Raw genomic sequence first — 20140 nt, 5'->3', positions numbered from 1 at the left:
ACCATATATATCCTGATACAACACGCGCAAGCCCACACCAGCAGTCGCACCCCCTGCCAGGCCAAGCTTTTGCCGACAGGGGAGTCTGGGTAAGGGAGGGGGGGCCAGGGCAAGCCAAGGGGACAGGGGTATAGCAGGTGTGGAAATGGGGGCGTGTGACGGAGGGAGAGAGAGAGAGAGAAGGGAGGGGGGTGAGGGGAAAAGGGGTGTGTTGTGGGAGTGTGGCCAAGGCTTGAGGATAAAAGTGACTTTGGGACTTGTGAAGACAAGACTGCCTGCGAGAGGAAGTGGAGGCGACCCGAGGGACCCAAAATTCCTTCTGGAATTACCCTGCGCTCACGCATACGCACACGCACACACCACACACACACGCTTCCTCTCTCTGTCCTTCTCTTCTCTGGCGCGCCGTCACAGCCGATCCACTGAAGAAGATGACGGGGGACGGGGGTTGCGGTCTCTTTTCGACTAAAATTGCCTCTTGGACTATCCCTGAGCGGGCTCTGCAGAGAGGCCGAGAGGACCGATGGCCGAGTCGCACCTGGAGGCTAACCAGGGGAAAACAGGCGATGTGCATGAATGATGGGAGGCAGACAGGGCGAGTTGCGTGGGGACTTGGGACGACGATCAAGCCCGTCCAAGATACAGTATGGGGGGGAGATGTGCGTGAAGGCGAGAAAGAGAGAGAGAGCAGAGCGTATGCGTGTGTGTGTTCAACCGTTAAGCAGCCTGATGAACACCGGGAAGCTCGTCGCGTCGGTCGAGTGTATGATCATCTCTTGACAAGCGTGCTTTTAGACGACGGGGCCTACGAAAAGTGCACTGCAACTTTCCCACCTCTGGCGTGCGTGGTACGCATCTGGTCAATGTGCCGTCCAGTCCACTCCCCCCCTTGTAGGGTCGCGGCCCCCAAATAGTCAAAGATAGCAGACATAAGGTTGCAACTAGACACTCCAAGGGGGGGGGGAGGCGGGTGACACAAAGTGCTCGAGAAGCCCATTTGGAGCAGAAAGACTATGCATGCGCCTGACCAACGACGGAGCTTGATTACGACAAATGGCAGGGAGCCGAAATGAGGGACAAACGGAGCAGGAGCAGAGTGTAGATGGATTGGTAATGGGGGTTGAAACAAAGAAATGCGGACGTACCTGTCTCTGGTGGTTCGCGATGGAGTCGTCGAGCTTGCCTGCCGGTGAGGTTCCCTACTTTATGGAGACCGAATGGGCCACAATAATGGCGGCGACGGCGTAGTCGGCAACGAATGTGGGAGCAATGTGGATGCGTGTGTCGATGGTCTCGTGTCGGATCGTCGTCCAAAGTCTGGCCTCAGCAATGGCGTACGGGAAAACTTGACACTTGTTATAAGATTGAGACCTGCGGGAGATGAACGACAGGGCAACAGTCGAGATTGGCCAGGGCGGCCTAGGAGGTGCCGATTGCGTCTGCCTCTTTATGCTTGATCCAGTGCCGAAAGAGCAGCTTTCTCGGCCGGGCGCCCACTGAGCAGCGACAGGGCCACCACCCAGTCGACGATGATCAGGGTTACCGCCGCAAGTCAAGGCCCAAGGGTCGGGGACATAGGACAGAACGGGGTCGAGTGTGCGCGATGCCACTTGCTGGGCTCCTCACCAGGTGGGAAGGGGGGGGAGGGCAGTAGGTATCTGGGATGCGCCCTCGACTTTGGTTCCCGCGGATTGGCGGGTGGTGGTCGCAGAGGATGGTGGTGACAAGCTTTGGGGGACGAGATGGCGGGTGGGTGTGTTGGTTGGCCGGCACCGATCAAAGGCCCAAGGCAAGGAATAGCTACGCTGTACTGTGCACGAGTAAAGTTAGGAAATCCCGAAAAACTCCACAACTTGTCAACTGAAGACGGGCTGGTGTGGTGTACAGCAAAAACCAGCCTCTTGGAGCTCTTTGTGGTAGGGTAGTGCAGGCAACGGGGGAAGAAGGATGACGACGACCGCTGGGCGCAGTTTGAGATGATGGGCGAGGGACAGGATGACAGTGGGAGCCTCCCGTATGTGGGCTGAGATATGATGGACCCCCGATCAACGGACGGAACTTTTTAAGGTCAAGGTGTGCGAAGGGACTTGGCTACGCTGTCGGAGACTCAGGATGATGCAGGCGGCTTCTCCATCCAAGGACTCGACGACACGGCCAGGCCTGGCGTGCTTGCGTCAAGCAAACGCCTCGAGCGATTCGGGCTCGGGATGTGGGAGGTGGGTACCCGAAGGGCCTTTTCAGAATCCCACGCCGCCCAGGAAAGACTTGTGATGATCCAGATCCAGATCCAGCAGCAAGTACGTGGGAACGGGTTCAGGGGAGAGCCTCGGATGGGTAAGAGGGCTGCGTATGTCTTCGGGAAGCGGGAGGATTTTGGGATGGGAGACGAGAATGAAGGGCCAGGGCCGATGGATGGCGAGAGGGAGCCATGCAGAGTGTGACCCATGTGGTAGGGGAAATAAGGGAATTAAGCTTGGTGTAGCACGGTGGTTTAGCCCACCTCGGGTAGTACGTACGTATCAATGGCCCTCCCACGTACCAGACAGATGGCCACTTCCTTTTTGGCGCCGGGGGAGAATGGAGACTCGAGGAATGCGGCGCGGGCTAGCGAGGCTCGTGATGACGACTCACGTGTGGGCAGCGTACGTGGTTGCCGGTGGGCGGTGGGCGGTGATTAAAGGGAAGAAGGGGCGTAGGTATTGCTGTCGAGCTAAGCACCTCAGATTGATGCAAGCTTCAGTTCTCTCGGCCGTCGATGGCCGCAGGCGCGGGTCCGGATAGCAGTTGCGGGTATACGGCAGCGGGCACGGAACAGGTTGAGCGAAGCGAGCAAAGGACGTGACGGGGACACCCACGGGAATAAGCTCCAGTCGACTGGCTCGCACTCGAAATTGGCGTTGGCTCGGGCGGGCTTGATTGATTGATTGCCTTCGGGATCTGGGTCTGGCGTGCCGACTGATCCAGATGGCGCGTTTGCGGTGCCTCAGCCCCCGACAACCCAGAAATAAACAAATTGGCGGCCCTGGGGAAACGAGGTACAGTACAGTACTGGCTTGGGCTGGTCTCGCTTGTGCTTCCGACCGGGTTCCCTCCACAGCAGCAGTCGGTCTCGCACTTTGGGCTATGAATGCATATATCCCGGAACCTGAGTGTGGCTCCTTCTCTGACGAAATAGTCCGCGGTGAAACCCCAAAGTCCGTTCAATGTCTTATGGTCGGGTATCGGCTAGAGACCCAGATCGGTGTGGCGCCGAGAACCTCCATGCAGTTGATGGTCTTGTTATTCCACAACACTGGTGAGGGAGGGTGGTAGAAAAAAAACGGGGAGCAACGGGACGTTGGATCAAGATCGAAACGAAGGAGGGGAAGGGCGCGAGTAATAATTAAAAGCCTGACCAAGCACATTGGTCAACACAAATGGCATATGACTGCGATAAGATGTGACGAGAGGCGGGAATGCCGAGGTGGGAAAGTCGATGGGGAGGGTGTGCACCCGTACTATGTAGTTCGTCGAGATCAGCGCGGCGGCGGCGGCGGCGGCAGCGGCAGGTGCATATGCATGGATTGGTTTGTTTTGGCAGCAGAAAGATCGGCGGCCGTCGCAGGACAATAAGCAGCGAGATGATGGTGGTGGGAGTGGGAGTCAGAAGCAAAGTCGTCAGCCGCCAAAGCGGTTCGAATGCCGCCGTGGTGCTGCGTCGTCCAAGATTGCGTCCAAGACGGACAGAGCGGGCATCAAACCCTCAGCCAATGCCAAAGGCTGGATGCCGAGGGAGACGGTGGTTGGACGATGCGGGCGGGAGCTTGGCAGGTTGGCGGGTTGCTTTGATTTGGCCTGGTTGGTCGGCCTGCCATGAATGCCGTCGGACGGGATACAAACACTTGGGACGGAGGAAACGACCTCGATACCAGTTCGAGGTTGACTTTGTTGCATTTGGGTTGAGGTGGGATGGGAGTAAGATGAGATGCACTGGGGAGAGAGACACACACACGCACGCACATGCAGACGCACATACACAGCTCTCTCTTTCTCTCTCAATCTGCAAGAAGCCACGGCGCGGTAGGATCGAACCTTGGAAGGCGGTACCAAAATTTACTTTTTTTTTGTCTTGACGAAAAGTACCTTTGGTTATGCCTAATGCGAGTGGAGAAGCAAGTACCTCTCATTTGTCGTGGGAATGGAAGGAGCCACTACCTATCTCTGAAGTGCATCCCGTAGGCAGAAGCACACCGTTCAAGACGGGTGCAAGTGCCAGGCAGGTCCAAGGTGGGAAGGAAGGATGGCAGGGAGGGAGGGAGGGAGGGAGGGAAGGAAGGAAGGCCGTGGGTGGAAGGAGCACAGGCAGAAACGGGGAGCAGGTACGTATCCTCAACCCTCCTTCCCTCCCCCTTCTCGAAAAAAATTCAAGCTTATTTCGACAGTCGCTGCACCAAGCTTTTTTAGAGTGGAGGCCAATGTATCCGAAAAGGTACGTACATGCTTCTTTTCGACGGCCGGTCCATCATCCCTTGTCGCTGGCAAAAGTCCGGCCGAGTGAAGAGGGGTGTGTGGGGGTGTGTGGATGAGCCAGCGCAGCGAGGGCAGAAAAGGAGGGGGGTGGGAGGAGAGGGGGCGAAGAGGGTATAAAAAAACACCACAATGCTGCAACAGCAGGAAAACAAGAGACAGACACCAACGCAAAGAAACGAAACCCAGAAAAAGGGCATTCGACGACCAAGAAAGAGATAAAAAGGGACTGATTACGATGCGCCGCCGAGGCTCGAATTCCCCACCGCAAAAATGACATTCCTTTCCTCAGCGGCCGTCACGCATCACCAATGCCAAGCCCCCCGTCCGTCCTCCTATTCTCATCGCCTCACTCGCGGCATGTACGTACTGTGTACATAGTACTTTGATTCACTATAGACCTGTTTAAACTCACGCCCCATCCTTGCCCCTGTCCTCTTGCTCTAAGATCATAAATATTTCAAGGAAGCCAAGCCCACCGTGTGCCCCACTAGAGAAGGTATTTCGCTGACCAAATTGAGTTGCGCCTTTGATGAGAATTGCATTCATTATTCGCTCCGTCCTTCCCGCGGGGGCCACAAGAAGGAAAAACGTCACCACCACTGTATTCGAGATCGCGCGCCCCCACCGCCGGCCCCATCCCCTCCTGCTTTTTTTTTTCCACGGAATCTTGACGCTCGAGTCCTGGGCCTTTCCGTCCTTTTCTTTATGCGTCACTCTACGTGCTCCCTCTCTCCCCATCCCTCCGGCAAACCAAACGGATCAGGAAATGGAGCAGAAAAGCGGGTACCCATACCGATCGCCGATAAGGTGTCGTCGCAGCTTCCGTGCTTCCGTTGTCTCGCCTTCCGTTGTGGCTGGCGATGCGACCTAGGGCATTTCGCGCAAGAAGCACCCACCAACCACTCAGTGTAGTCCGCAACGAACGGCACCCCGGATCGAGTTGTCTGCTCGTCGTTGGCCACTTGCGGCGTTCCGCAATACCGGGAACCCCGTTCTGGGAAGACCACCACCTCGACGTATTCAAATAGATGATGTCGGCCCTGAGGTCGTCACGTACAAAGTAACGGATATTGGATTCTCGTAAAGGTACGAGTACCGGTAGACGCCTATCCCAGAACGACCCGAGCGGGATCGAGGCCGGGTCTGAGCTCTGAGCCAAGGGCTCATCCTCCCCCATCGTGCTATGTGTGCTAATCAATATCCAAAACTACCCTCTGTACGTAAAAGACGTTCGATAATGATTGGTTGCTGACCTCAGCCCACCTAATCTGTACCTAATCACCAACCTTTTCCCCATCCTTCTTGGATCTGTCTCCAATCTCGGGAGACAAGGCACCGTCACCGTCTCATTCCCCCGAGAACGAGACCATAGGTTCTGCCCAGGTGGGATCGACCCAACCTTGTTTGACAAGCATTCCTCTTAGTAAAACAATCCATGGGGGGGTAAAATAGCAATGCCAGACCCGAGAGGGAAAAAAAGAAGGTTTGACTCTTGCTATCCCACAAACGGTAGCCGCTAGTAAGTGTCAGTCACAAATTAAACTAAAATAAAAAAAAGGCAAAATGCAAATAACACGCCATGTGTCAAAGACCCATCCATCCATCCATCATACTCTCCGTTCCCGACGGAAAAGGGTAGAACCTTTGCAAAAATGTCCCCATTTGGCGCCCATCGACCGGTCTTGGCGAGATGACACATACCAAGAAGGCTGTGCAGACGCACCAAGACCCCGAGAGACCAGACGGCGGGCCAGCTCAGTTGTCCCTACAGGATTCTTCTTGTCGTGCAAGACAGCATGACACCTACAGCACGGGAAGCCGGCTCTGCGTACAGGGTATGTAGAAGGACTACGGCCGGGCTTGGTCGTTGCTTGGCTCAATCCCAGCTGGGAGCTTGGAGAGAGACACCCAGACATCCAAGGTCGAACTCAGCCACCCTCCCAAGACATTCGGAAACCTACATCAGAGACTAACGGCAGTATGCCCAGAGTGCCATACCAGACATATCGCACTACACAGTACAGACAACCACACAATCGGCCGCCGCCTGCCAAGCGCCGAGAGATTGGTATATCATCCAGGTGCATTCGCCGAGTGCACATGCACACATGCGCAGGCCAGTTGTATCCCCAGGAAAGGATCACTCAAAAGAGCCATGGGCGCACCACCCATGCTGTGGAGGAACCGTGACAGCACAAACTTTGTACACGGCGTAGGCGAAATCACTCAACTCCCAGCCCTCCCATCGATATATCACACCCAATAGTGTACACATCATTCGCGAACGTAGGCCCGTGGCCAATCAAAGACCCCGATGGCAATCAAGTCTCCTGGCCGATCGTTCCACCCCAAAGACCCTTCATCGCCAATCCCCATCTGGCAGACGCGGAATTAACCATAACCGCAACCAAGCATTAAGGAAAACCACACCATCAACGCAGACCCTGGTCTGGTCCTCCCCCTGTTTCCATTGGTGCCCGTGGTGTGCCGTTTGCCGTCCATGTCCAATAACGAAGCGCAACTCTCCATCAACATGCAGCGGGCTGGCCTTGAAGCCGAAAATGGCCGTCCTCGCAGGCAAAGCCTGGTCAGCAAAAGAGAGGGAGAGAGAAATAAATAAAAATTGGGCTGGCCAAAGGAAGGGCTTGGCCGAGCTGGGCGCAGGGCATCCCAATCCAAAGCAATCCTCAACCTTGAACAGAGCATGCGCGCGCGGCACCGCCAAGCCGTCGGGTTTGATTCCAAGTCAAACCAACGTTAATTTAGTACTTCTCTGGATTGCTCACCCCTGTCACTTCTTATTCCGGCATTCCGCGCGCGCCCATGGTTATAGTGCCTTCTCCCAGTCTCTTCAATTTTCGTGGAATCGTCAGCATCGGGGTTGGCACCAACATGTTGGACATGCCGGGCACGAAAAACCTTGTCGTCTACGCGAGACGAGACCACATGATTCATATTTCAGCGACAAAACTCAATCCACCACTGGCGCACTGTCTCGCTCGCAGTCGTGCAGTGACTGCAGAGCATGTCTCTCTCTCTCTCTCTCTCTGTCTCTGGCTGGACGGGATGTGAGAAAGCTGACGGGTCGGAATATGACATGGCTAGTGTAGTCCAAGCGCCATCATAAGCCTCGCGTGCTGCTCGCCGGGATTTCCGAACCGAACATGTTGATCCCTTCCAACTTCACCACAGCTGGCCCCCGGCGCATGTTCGCGGCGAACTTCGTTACGACTCTCGCACTCACCCCAGTTCCCCCGTAACTGTCTGTCGATACCAAGCTTTCTTGACAAACTATAGGGCTCGTGTCCATTAAAGGGGAAAAGGGCCCCTCCTGATCCACGCCAGTATAGAAAGTGTCAACTCAAATAAAAAGGATGCACAACCAAGATCCTACTGCTGCCAAGTCCGGCTCCCAGTGTCACCGTCGCCAGGCGCCCTGCTCTTAACTCCAAGTCAACTAAGCCAGAAGCCATACCGAAATAGGCGTCGTCGAGGGCTCGGCGCCCAGGCTGCTGCTCTTCAAGGTCATCCAACGGATCTAAACATTGACAAGCCCCCCCTCCCCCCCCCCCTTACCCGGTCTTTTAGCTCCAGCAGCAATATGGAGGATGAGGAAAAAAACGTGTCCTTTGCATACCCGTACGATACGACCTCACTACGAACCGAGTCTATCGGGTTGGCTAGGTCGTATGCGGAAGGTGATTGCGCATAATGAAGGAAAATACTGTCCGTTCGCCACAAGACCATCGCATCTCAGCGCGCGCCGTGCCAGGGGTTTCACCTACATTTGGGTCGGTCGCAAAAAAAGGCCCCAAAGATCGGGCGAGAGATCCCACAGGAGCCCTGTTCAGCTTACGGTGCACGTCGCCTCCGCCTGAACGACACGGCGCTGAGCATATCACGTTAGCAGCTGCTGGGGGACGAGGCGCCAGCGTCAGCCGTCCCCCTCTGAATCAACTCCGAGTCGTCCCGTTCCAACGACGGGCAAAGTACGGTAAGGTCTGCCTCGCAAGCTTCAGGGCCGACGGTGTTTTGTCACGCAACCTGCTCCCCTATCTTTCCGTCAGAGTGAACAAAACAAGTGCGTCATGCCGCCGGCCTTTCATGACAAACTTTAACCGTCAGTATCACCGCCAGACATCGGACAAACAGCCTCAGCAATCCAGGGCACCCGCATGCCGCAGCCCGGTGCGCAGCTTGGACGAACGGACCAAACACCGTCCAGCCCATCCAGCGGTTCGGTTCCGGTTCCGGTTCTGGCTTCTCCTTCCTTGACGCTCAAACAGAGGCCCCCTAGATTCCGGGATGTTGCGTTTTGGAAGCACCCTCCTATCCTCACGCCCTCTCGGACTTTGCAATGATGTTAGATTTGATGCTTTTTTTCCTTTTCGAATCCTGTCTACTACCTACTTCGATGGGGTTCAGAGTGGGCTGACACGCGCAGCGGACAACTCAAAGGTCTCTCGCCTTACCTGTCTTGATTCATTGTCTCCCCTACCCAAATAGCGCACTTCTTGGCGAACGGGGTCTCCATTAGACAGCAGCACCACCCTCTTCGTCGCTGCTTGGCCCACCGTCGACATCATTTGACAGGGCGCATCTCCTACCTGATTGATCAGCGGTCCCCATAACATTAACAATAAGGGAATGCCAATCATTCAATATCCGCATGGCGGCCCTGATTCAAGAAACACACTAACCCCCCACCCACCCGCCGCTGTCTGACCGAGGCCGTCTTGCGAGTTGTGTGTGTGTGTGTGTGTGTGTATCTGTCCTGTTGTTCTCGGCCATACCTCCCCCCCACCTGGACGTAGCTGAGGCTGTGTTTAAGGTCGACCTGTCAAAGCAAAAGTCAAACCCTAAATTGAAGTAAGCAAGTCGCAATCAGAAGGAAACGGTCGCAACGGCAATCACCGGAGCAGAGGAGTAGGCGTTACGTATGCCCAGCGGCGCACCGCCGGTGGAGACAAGACCACGGTTCACCCGAAATAGTACAACTGTACATTGATTCATGCAGAAGTGCCCAATGGACACTCCGTATTCTCCTCAGCCCGAGTCGACATATACGCACCGCGGCCCTTAACGGCGGCGCGACATATATCACATTATACCATAGGGTATGCGGACGGCTCGCTTATCTCGCAAACCCCACGGCCTGAACGAAGACGGGAATTCACAGAGGTTGCCTCTTGAGGCTGCGTTACGTTTGAAACAGATTGCACACGACGAGGAAGCATGCCATGCCTTTTGTGTGTGTGTGTGTGTGTGTGTGTGTGTGTCCGTGATGGTGATTTCCGGGGTTGAGCGACTGTTCCGTTTCTCGATTGGGACGTCCGCGCTGCCTCGGACAGCCACTCTTTGATGACGGCCGCCCTCATCTGATTTCGCATCTCGCATGAATAGCCGTCGATCAGCGCAGCGAACTCTGCCATTCTTGTTCTAAAGAAAAACCTCCCGGCGGCCCTTGGGATCGATCTGAAGTCGAGAGGCAGCCAGAGAGGCCCCCTTGGGCGGCCGTGGAAAAGTCTAGTGTGCCTCGAAAGCAAGTACCGAAATATCCCGTGCTACCTACTTGACAACGTCCCTTGCGCGCGAGGGCTTCATTCTTCCCTTGACGACCTTTCTTCGGTCCCCAACAGAGGGCTGCAACTGTCTAGGTATCTGACTCGGTAAAGTTCCCTCGTATCATGTTGGATGCAATGACGCGCGAGGTGATGAGCTGATGTTGTAAGCGGCTCTCTGTAAGCGGCGATCGCGCATCGTCTGTACTCCGCGTCTCGCCTCAGCCTCCCGTCGTCGTCAGCTTGCGTCTGGGCGGCATCCGGGAACGGCCACGTCATGGGGCAGTCGAGCGCCGACGTGCCCAACCCGATGCCATCGTCAGTAGGCGCCCTCGCACCGATGCATGTCCTCCGTGCCCGACGCCTTGAAGAGCCACGGATGGCGTCCGGCAGCGTCCACGGCACCGCTTCGGCCAACGGGGTGGAATGCAGCTTTCAGCTGCCCAAGCCCGTCGCCGCCAACCGCGAGGTTGAACTGACCACTCACACGACATTGTTGGAGACCCAGCCAGGAAAAGAACAAGCCCCCTGATGCCACTTTGAAGCCGCAAAACGCCATCCCACGAGATGGCGCCTCGTCCGTACCAGTACCATGTGCCAAACAGCCCGCCAGCCCGCCAGCCCGCCAGCCCGCCAGCCTACCTACACCGCTCCGAGTCCAACGTCGTGTATCCCGTCAGTCATCCGTCAGACCAGGCCAGGGTTGCTGTCACACCGTGCACAGCCCGCAGTCCCAAGTGTATAAGAAACGTGTAAGACAGCCCGGCTGACACCTGCAACGCAAACACGCCGCGCCGCCAACCACGGTGGGAGCACACAAACGAACATCATGGCAGCACGAGACGGGTGGGCGATCGTGGGACACCGTTGGTACGCTCGGCGGGCGAGGCTGAAACCCTCCCAATCAGTTCCCTTCCGGCACGTATCCAAGGGTTTCAATGGACCATCCCCTACAGACACTTTAAGCGTGAATCTTTGTCTTCCTCCTTACCACCCGACGACTGCTGCCCTTGCTTAACCCCTTCGTGGGACCGTGATCCGTAATTGGCTGGGTTTAACCTTTTGGCACATTCGCTGGCAGGTCCTGTACGCCGCGCCATACGCCTCGTGTGCGCCCGACCGCGCCGTAATTCAAGAAGAGACTGTGAACAACACGCCTCGAGGCCCAGGAAGACCCTTCTCGCGGCATGTGCGAGCCGGCAAAAGTGTAATCAACGCGAGCTCTATCTCGCCAGTGGAGTCTCGGCAACTTGGCTGTCTGCTTGCATATCGCCGCCGACGCGGGATTCGTAGACCGTACAACATAGTTTGCTCATCTCACAGAGAGTTCCGCTAGCGATCGGCGCCCAACGCCGAACAACCGCTCGCAAGGTCGCATCTGGCTGCCGCAAACTCCGCCAGCCCCGGGAAATCTAGAGCAAGCACCCACCCTCTAAACTCAACGTCGACCGTCCCATCCGAGATCTCACGCTCCCTACTACGTACCCCCTCTCTTCACTTTAATTGCTGCCCCCGAGCTTAAATACTCGGCGTCAAAGGAAGATCCCAGGCAGTGCCGGGCCTCGTCACCCCCGACCGGGTTCTCCTGAGCAGCGAGCGAGTGTACAAGCACACGCACAAAGAGCCGAGAGCCAAGAAGTGTCAAGTCGAGCAAACTTTACCGGATCATGGGAGAGGTTGCATCGTCTCACTCGAGCGGCCACGATCGGTGACACTCCCAATCACAAACCCTCCCTTTGGCAATTTCAAAAGTGTCCCAAAACGGCAAAACGGACGATACCCTGCCCCAAACTGGAAGGGAAGTCGACGGGTTTTCGTACAGAGTCGCCAACTGTAGGGTACGACGATGGTCCTGCCTGACATGACTTTGTGAAATGTCTGACAAAGTGCCACCCTTTGCCCCCCTTCTCTGCGCCCAGGTCTGCGCCAGGGATGTGTACAACCGGCTCTAATGAGACGATTCCCGCAAATCTCGACAAGTCGCATTTGAGTGACCAAACCCCAGAGACCTGGCCACCAGACTCCCCCGGCGAACCATCACAAAAGGGACGGGAGACCCTTGGCACCGTTTGCGCAACGCCTTTCGCCTGCAGGGCGCGCGCGCGCAGGAAACGCAGTTGGACCAACTGCGCACATGTGCTATTGCTTGCGAACCAACCGGCCAACCAAACCTCTGCTGCCTGTACGATGCGGGCGAACCGAGAAAGAGAGAGAGAGAGCGCATGCGCAGGTTAATCGTCGTGTGCGAAGCAAGGTACGTGGCCGGGCGAATCGGGCACTTTTGTTGCCGATGTGGACGTGCCAAAGGGTGTGCTGCCGCCTGCGCGGAACTTTACAAGAATCTCTTTCCCTCAGCCTTCGTGATGGATGTCCTTCGAACCATCTATGACCGACCCTCGAAGCCCGTCAGTCATCTCGAGTAGGTACTGTAGGTTGCCGAGTCTCCGTCCAGACGACGGCAACACGGCAACACAAACGGCACGGGCTAACCGTTGACAAATTAAGGTGTATCACTTTCAAGGTCTGGCGCATTCTGCATCCGCGCCGCGCACGATGGATGTACCAGCAGCGCCATTAAGGTTGGTCCAGAGCGTCTTCCCCCCTAGTCCCTAGTCGTAGTGTATTTCCCCAAGTCCGAATTGGACGAACGGGTTTACGGCTCACAAGGCCCACCGCCATCAACAGCGGCACGCCTCCCCCCTCCCTTCCCCCTCCTCGCAAGGCTATCCAAGGTTTGTTTGCCTTTGCTGGGCGGAATGGTTTGACCACGAGAGAGGATTGGAGTCGTCAAACGCAAGCGCAACGAACCAATCACCGGCGCGCCGCGTAGACGGATACTCGTAACCGCCCACGCAATATCGAGTCGAGGACAATCATTGAAGCATAACCAGGAGTGCTAGAGAGGCACAAAGGGTGCCGTCGCGGCCGACTTGTCCGCCGCCCCTCTGCAATCTTCACCGGGAATGTGCAGCTTCGCTCCGCCAGCGCGGTCTAGGTTCTCAGCCAAAAACGAACCACCTACCTATTGGACCCGCGGCCCAGCGGCTGAAGAGGGCAAAAGAAAGTTCCCGACAGCCTAGACGAGGTGTGCACACTGTTGGAACCGACGGCGCCAGAATCCTCTCGGAGATGAGCCCAGATAGACATTAGGCGCTCCTCTAGCCTATCTTCGACGCCCCCCCCCCCCTCTCCCAAAAGAGACCACCCACTCACCACGCCCGCCGCATAAGCACCAGACGAACCGTCAAAGGGAGGCAAAAAGGCTTGTTTGCAGAACCATCAGCCCTGTAGGCTGCTACGGGGGCGCGCGAGAAGGAGTCGAGGAATGTGGCTCGCGGCGCTGCGTCGAGTCAGCAGGGTCAGCCAGAGGAATGCTGGGTCGATAGAGCTAAACCCCTTTCCGCCGTGGCTGGTCTCTCTATCTCTCTCTCTCTTGCTGGAAATGGTCTCCTCCGACTCCATCCACGAGCTGCCTGCTCCCTTACCCGATCGCCAACGATTGGCAACCGCGGGTAATTGCCTTGAAAAGTGAACGATTGGGTGTGTGGATTGTGCTTGTCGGCCCCAGCCCGGCCGAGCCAAAAAGGAAAATTCCCCATCTTCATAAAGGCAACCAGGGAACCCCTGACGGCGACCGTCACGGGCGGATTGCAGAGCGATGCAAAAGCCTGGCCGCCTCGGCCTACGGCACGCTGCTTGTATCCACCTATCGAACAATAACGGATCTGTGTGTTCTTTTGAGAGCAAGACGGGCAAAACCCAGCTGATCGTCGGTCGCCGGCATTGCCTGTAAAATTGAACGGGCCTCCACGCCCCGTATCATCCGTATCGCAAAGGGGGGGACAAGCCCATCCACTCCTTGGCCTGCCTGACCGAGCTACGAACCTGGGCTTGGCGGTGATCCTCATCGTCCACCTTGTGAATGAGCCATCAGGCCTTGGGGTGCAGATGATGCGGCGGCGACGTATGCGCCCACGGGAGACGAAGGACACGGACGAGCGGCCGCCAGGGCGAGGTTGGCGCCGCTAGGCACTCCGTAGCACCTGTTTGGCTCCCTCGTATCCTTTGTGTTGGGGAGAGTAGCATGCCCACAGACCGAACACTCTTCTCGCGACCTGGGCGGTTCTCACTTTGGGGGCGTTTTCGTAGCTGGTGTTTCTTTACCACGGATGCTAAGACGCAGCATACGAATAAGAGCAAGAGCGGGACCGCCCGTGGGTACCAGAGTGGTATGCCCCAAACAGTAGTCAACCGAGAGCCAAGGTCGTCCTTCGATTGGTTAAGCGAAAAAGGGAGGACACAGGACGCCCATGCGACCTTGTGTCCGGTCCAGTCACAACACAAGATTAGGCAAAGACACGCCCAGGCTGAGGCAAAACGGGGGGGGGGGGGTTCCGCCCGAATGTGCCCTTCGCAGAGCGCAGCGGCTGCGCATGTCCTACGCTGGATGGCCGGCTGACAGACTCGCAGACACCGGCGCCGGGCTTGCTAGACGGGATAGCTGGCCCCGACGAATGGCCAAAGGGAGAGAGCCCTTCTTGGCCTGCGCTGGGCTGGGAAGAAAGGGCTACTGCTACTGAAGCCAAGCAGCGCGGCGCCGCCACTGCGCCATGAGCAGTTTTAAGCATGAATTTAAGCGTTGTCAGCCACTGTCTCTAGCGCCGTCTTGGTATTCTTGGCATACATCACGGCTCCTCTGGGATCTGTCGGTGTTCCCTCTGCTGGCTGAGCGCCTTTCGGAAAGGGGGAGGCGTGAGTCTAGTGGGGGCTGGCATTGATGTGCGAAAAGACACATCTGCGTCCACGCCCCCTTGGCTGAGGATGGATGTGTCTTGGTCATCCTCAGAGTTATGGAGCCCGTCGGGCTTTTGGGGGGATCGTCGGGTCCGAGAAACGATTCTGGAAGAGGAGTAGGATTCGGGAAAGCTTTTTCAGAAACCGAAGCGCAGCAGAAGGAAAGAAAAAGCAAGTAATTAGACATCCGATCTCTGTTGCTTGCCTTGCCAAAGACTAGGTGCGATGCTCGAGACTACTCTTCGTCCTCGAGACATGCCCAAGTGAGGCGGCAGCTCAACCGCAGAGCAAAACAAAAAGACCCAGCGGTCCGCAGACAGACATGGATGAGGCGGCATGAACTGTCCGCGGTTTGATGTCTATCAAGGTTTTTTCCCCTCCACAGTAGGTAAAAGTGTGCTCATTAGAGCCTGCAGACACAGAAGAAAATCTCAATTCTTTTTGCCTTTCGCATCCGTCCCAAGTTAGCTAAGATGCTTAATCGGACAGGCGCGGATGACTTGTCGCTGCTTCCCAACCCCTCGCCCTGAACTGTGCGTCTGGGACATTGCTGAACTCTGTGAGAAAAAGCGTATTGTTAAGATTGCAAATAAGGCCCCTGTTCGTCCTCGGGTGAGGCGCGGATCGCGTGGGTTGGTCGACGGGATATCCCATCATGCACAGTCGATAGACAGAAAGTTTGTCGATAGTTTCGATGGCCTCGCGCAAGAGACACGGTTGGACCCCGTGGACGCAATGTCTTTTTTCTCTCTTTTCTTTTCGAGAAAAAAAACCCCCGGCTCGCAAAGTCTAACCCGAGAATCGTTGGGGCCATCGATCAGCGTTTCCCACCAAGGGCAGCCGGTGGGATGCTCAGAGCGCGTCCCGAGAGCCTCCCTAGTCGCTGCTACGCCGATCGCCGTGCGTTCCATTCGCCGGTTTGACGGGTTCGAGTCAAGGCCCGTCATCTCATGGGCGCACGGCGGGACGACGACGACGACATGAGCCGAAGAGAGGGGATGTGATGCGAGGCTTCAAACCACCCGAGCCGACATACAAGACTCCAAACATTCCTCTACCTTTTCTTCGGCCAAGCAGGGCCACGGTTTTCCAAGGCGGCTGTCCAACGCCGAGACGATGACTGTGCCGCCCCGTCGTAATGACCCAAAAGATGACGGCAGCGTCAGCACGACCAAGCCTCAGTCAGCCATGTTTCCTTTGCCCATATGCAAAGCGTCGAGTGCCTTGCTCGCCCCCCCCCCCCCCCCCCCCTGTGTGTGACCGTCTCTCACCCGGGCTTACCTTAATCGAACCTGCCCGCCATCCCATCTTTCGAGGTCCCACACAGCAAAGGTTCCAACATCCTCAAAGTCTGACATGCTTCCACGGCTGTGGACAGAAGACTCGACTGCTCGGAAGCGGGCGTCATCCTGTACTGCATGAAGGGGCAAACTCCGCTGCCGAGCGAATACGTCTGTCTGTACTGTATCCTCGTACGGCCTCTCCCAACCTCCTTGTTGCTTTCCTAGGGTTCCCGCGTTGGGAACATGTTGCCCTGCGGCATGGCGGCTTGTCCTAGCCCCGGTTGCTCGTAGAGTTGCAGCCCAACGAAGCCTCTTCTCAACGGGGTCCTCTGTCCCACTATCTACCTCGAGCACCAGCCATGGCCCTGTTGAACAACGACGACCAAGTATCATCGTACCAGCCAGTCAGCTCAACATCAAGATGACACATCACAAACGGGTGCCAAGACTACGTCTCATAGGCGCCTTCGTAAAAAAAAATAGCGTAAATGAGGAAACAAACAAAACCACAGCAGAAAAGCAGCCTTCGACTCAGCGCACACCCCGTCACCCCGCTCCCCGCCCACTGACGAGATCAAGGTGGCAAAAGCTCCAGCGAGTTGCTTCAACTCCACCGCACGTCTGCGGCAACATGGCTCAAAGTAGGGCGGCCAAAAAAAAAAAACCCTGAAAGATAATGAGGCGCCCAGGCGCAGGTTTTCCAGCAGAGACTTGTCCCAACGTTCCCATCGCCGACTCATCCGCGGCCAAACCCCTCACCCACCAGGCGCCCAGCCAAGACCACACCTCTGATGAATGAATGCTGCGCAGGGTGGTCCCGTTCAAGCACAGCGCACCTCGCATCCCCGCCCATGACTCGAACGCATAAAAGGATGTGCCGTGACAGCTAAACCCTAAATTTAGGAAAGTGTAAAGGAAAAGCCGAAAGAGATGAAACGAGACAACCCTTGGGAGGGGGAAATAAGGATAAACGTCATCCAGTTTGGCCCATCCTCGCAATTCGAGACAGGAATAGAACCCCCAGACCGGCCGTCCCCCCTCGTCCCCTCTGAACGAGACCAAACACCTGGAGACGCCGTTTCCGAGTGGTAACCACTTGAGGACTTCCCCTAAATAGATCCCTGGGGGGTAACTACCTAGCACGACCGTGACGTTGAAGTAATGAAAGGCTTACGTGGACTCGACATTGGCCTTTCTATCTGGCCGCTCAGTCAGCGGCGACGCCAATGTCTCGTGCTTAGTCAGGACTCGTGGGCATCGTCAGACGGTGCGTGCAGAGACGGGCCAGTGAGCGAGAGAACTGGCTAGCTGGAGGATACAGGTATGCCTCTAGCGTCGATGTGAGTTCCGTTTGATGACCTGTTTCGTCGCCGAGTCTCTTTGAGGTTGTCCCAGCCGGTTGACGACATCGGCGAGCCAAACAGGCAGCCGATCAGCCGGGCGTAGCACAAGATTGCGTTGGACAGTCCTGCTTGTCCAAATCGCCAGCCGATACCCGTCTTAGAGTTAACCTCGGCGCTGCCACAGCGCGCCAAAGCTCACCGGGTCGTCTTCTCTGGAATGCGCGTATTCATCGCTGTCCCTCGCCCAGACGACATTCGCAAGAGCCTGGGCCATCTCGAGAAAGGGATGCGAGAGACAGATGCGGCGTGCGAGGTACGGGATGTTTTCCTGAACCGCGAGACTTGTGCTAATTTTGAGCTAGACAATTCCAGTCAGACGGGACGGCGAGGCTTTGACCTAGTTCATCCCGTTTTGTGAATTCCGCCCATGCTCCCTTGGCACCTCGCGGCCAAATCAGCTGACGACCCCGCGGTTTGCTCTCATGCTCCAGACCGGCGCGTGACGAGGACGCGCTGACGTTGGAGGAGGAAGACCGAAATACCAGCGTTCACCTCGCCATCAAACAGGGCCGAATGAGCTGTCGTCGTACAGACGAGTACCCGAAGTTGCCCCTAGCCTCAGGATTCTCTCTGCCTTGCAGCCGAGAAGAGGCATCTAGCCTTTCTGAGCCCAGCTAGCAGGCGGCATTGCCATGTTGTGAGAGGCCCAGTGGCAGCTCAAAAGCCCTCGTGTGGCGCGTCGTGGGAGCTGCGTCGGGGACATCGTTTTGCTTGCCCACGGCCGCAAACCAACGGCGTCTTCGGGCTCGACGAGCAACAGTCGATGGCTGCCTACACGCCCAGTGGACTTTGCCCCAGGCGAGTCGACGAACCACGCTAGCACGCGTGCATCTACTCCTCGCGAGAGAGATGGGATTCGATTCCGTCAGTCACACTGGAAGAGGTCCAGGGTCCCAGTGCTGAGCCTATAACAGCACCCCCAAGCTATCGCTTGCTGGCAGTGAGGGGGATCCTCGAGTGAGGAAAGCACCCGGTGAGGGCTCGCAGGCGAGATGGCACCAGATCCCGATCACTTTAGCCAGAACCCGTCTCCTGGGTTCGCGGGGCCGCTCCTCATTCGAAGGAGGGGGGGTCCGCGTGAGCGGGAGGTGTGTTGACAGCCCTAACAAGGCTTAGGCTGTCGCCTACGGATGCTGTCACGCATCGGCTGACGCGGATGACGACCTGGTTGCTCAGTAGGGGGCATCCTCTAGGTGTAATCCATGGGGCACTGGAGGAGATATCGTTTCTCCGGTTGAGCTCTGGGAAACGAACGTATCGTGTTTCAACGGCGGGAGCATAGTCAGGATAGCAACCGCGGCACCATCGCTTCCTTAGGCAGGTGATGGCCCGCATATGCGGTAGCCTGCTCCCATCTCCAAACGTCCTTGCAGAGGGACGAAGACGAGGACGCCTTCTAGGCACCACTAATCCCAGACTCGATGGCGGCATCCTGTCCGAAGAACGTGATGGGGGTTGTGAAATGTGGGTGTCCGGACCCTTGCGGGGAGTGCATTAGCGGCGACCCGAACACAACGAGATGGCGAGAAACAAGCTCGTACGGCCCCAACTCTATTATATCCTTTTAGAGTGTCTACAATCCTAGCTCGTATCGCCGACGTGGCAGCCTTTCCTGTCTCGGTCCTTGCGTCAAACCAAGGGCCGGGAACAAGGCATGGAGTCCTGAGAGTGATGTTTGCGAGAGAACCCCCAACCGGTTCGTCTATCCTGGCTCAGATGGAACCCTTGACGATATCCTATCTATCCGCGCCGTTGGTTGGCATCGATCCATCCAGGCTAAGCGGAAGCTTGACCGTTGCCTAGCGGCGTTCTGTGACAGTCGGAATTGCGGCATGCAAGCTTTAGCGGTACTCTGCATATTCGTCACCCCAACACAACGACAAAAAGCCCTTTTAGCCATGCCCGCTCACACTTTGACCGCGCAGGTGCCCCAAGATGGAGGTTCGCCTCGGGCGGCGGTGGTGGTGGACGGTACAGGGCAGGGTTCCGCTTAAGCGGCACCAGAAGCGGTGCCGGTCGAGGACGACCTTCATCGTGCGGACGGATGGCCCGGATACGTCGGCTCCTTGGACCAACGGTCGTCCAAAGCGACCCGGAAAATCGGGTGGCCCCCTACTGTGTATATGCAGTAGAGCTCCAACCCGTTTGAGTGCAGGTGGCCACCGGATTGATGCATTGGCGTTGTGGCAGTGCTGCTGGGGACGGATCCCACCCCCTTTTCGGGCTTGTCGTTGGGACGGAGATGAGATTGGAAGCGAAAAGAGGACTTGCGCCATAAGCGAAATCGGTCCCGACGCGGCCGTTTTTTAAATTCACGCGCGACCCTAAGCCTAGGAGGGCCCGCTTGGAGGGTGACCGTTTGACGATGGCCCCCAAGACTTGTTGTCGTATGCACCTTGTCAAATTGTCGTCAACTCAAAAAGTACCGATGGATGGATGCCATGGCTCCGTTTGGCAAGGGGTTGACATTTAGACTCAGCGCCGGCGTCCCAGCCGGTGCTCACGTAGGTTTCCGTGCTGGGCGCAAGCACCGTCCTTGAACCAACAGTGCTCTCGCTGTCTATCCTCCGAGGACAAGTTCCTCAATCCA

General features: G+C 56.8%; 2 protein-coding genes across 2 annotated transcripts; both read left to right on the top strand.

Moving 5' to 3' along the window:
- Positions 1-10347: 10347 nt before the first annotated feature.
- Positions 10348-10602, top strand: ColSpa_08867 (uncharacterized protein; the record flags this gene model as incomplete). Its single annotated transcript, XM_049275079.1, has 1 exon — positions 10348-10602. The coding sequence occupies one exon, from the start codon at positions 10348-10350 to the stop codon at positions 10600-10602; it is 255 nt and encodes an 84-aa protein (XP_049131036.1).
- A 35-nt stretch (positions 10603-10637) lies between these two features.
- Positions 10638-10826, top strand: ColSpa_08866 (uncharacterized protein; the record flags this gene model as incomplete). Its single annotated transcript, XM_049275078.1, has 1 exon — positions 10638-10826. The coding sequence occupies one exon, from the start codon at positions 10638-10640 to the stop codon at positions 10824-10826; it is 189 nt and encodes a 62-aa protein (XP_049131035.1).
- Positions 10827-20140: the final 9314 nt, after the last annotated feature.

The sequence above is a fragment of the Colletotrichum spaethianum genome (genome assembly GCF_022836535.1).
Source record: "Colletotrichum spaethianum MAFF 239500 DNA, contig25, whole genome shotgun sequence".
NCBI lineage: Eukaryota > Fungi > Ascomycota > Sordariomycetes > Glomerellales > Glomerellaceae > Colletotrichum > Colletotrichum spaethianum.
Note: the sequence above shows the minus strand (reverse complement) of the source record. Positions and strands in the feature narration are given on the sequence as shown.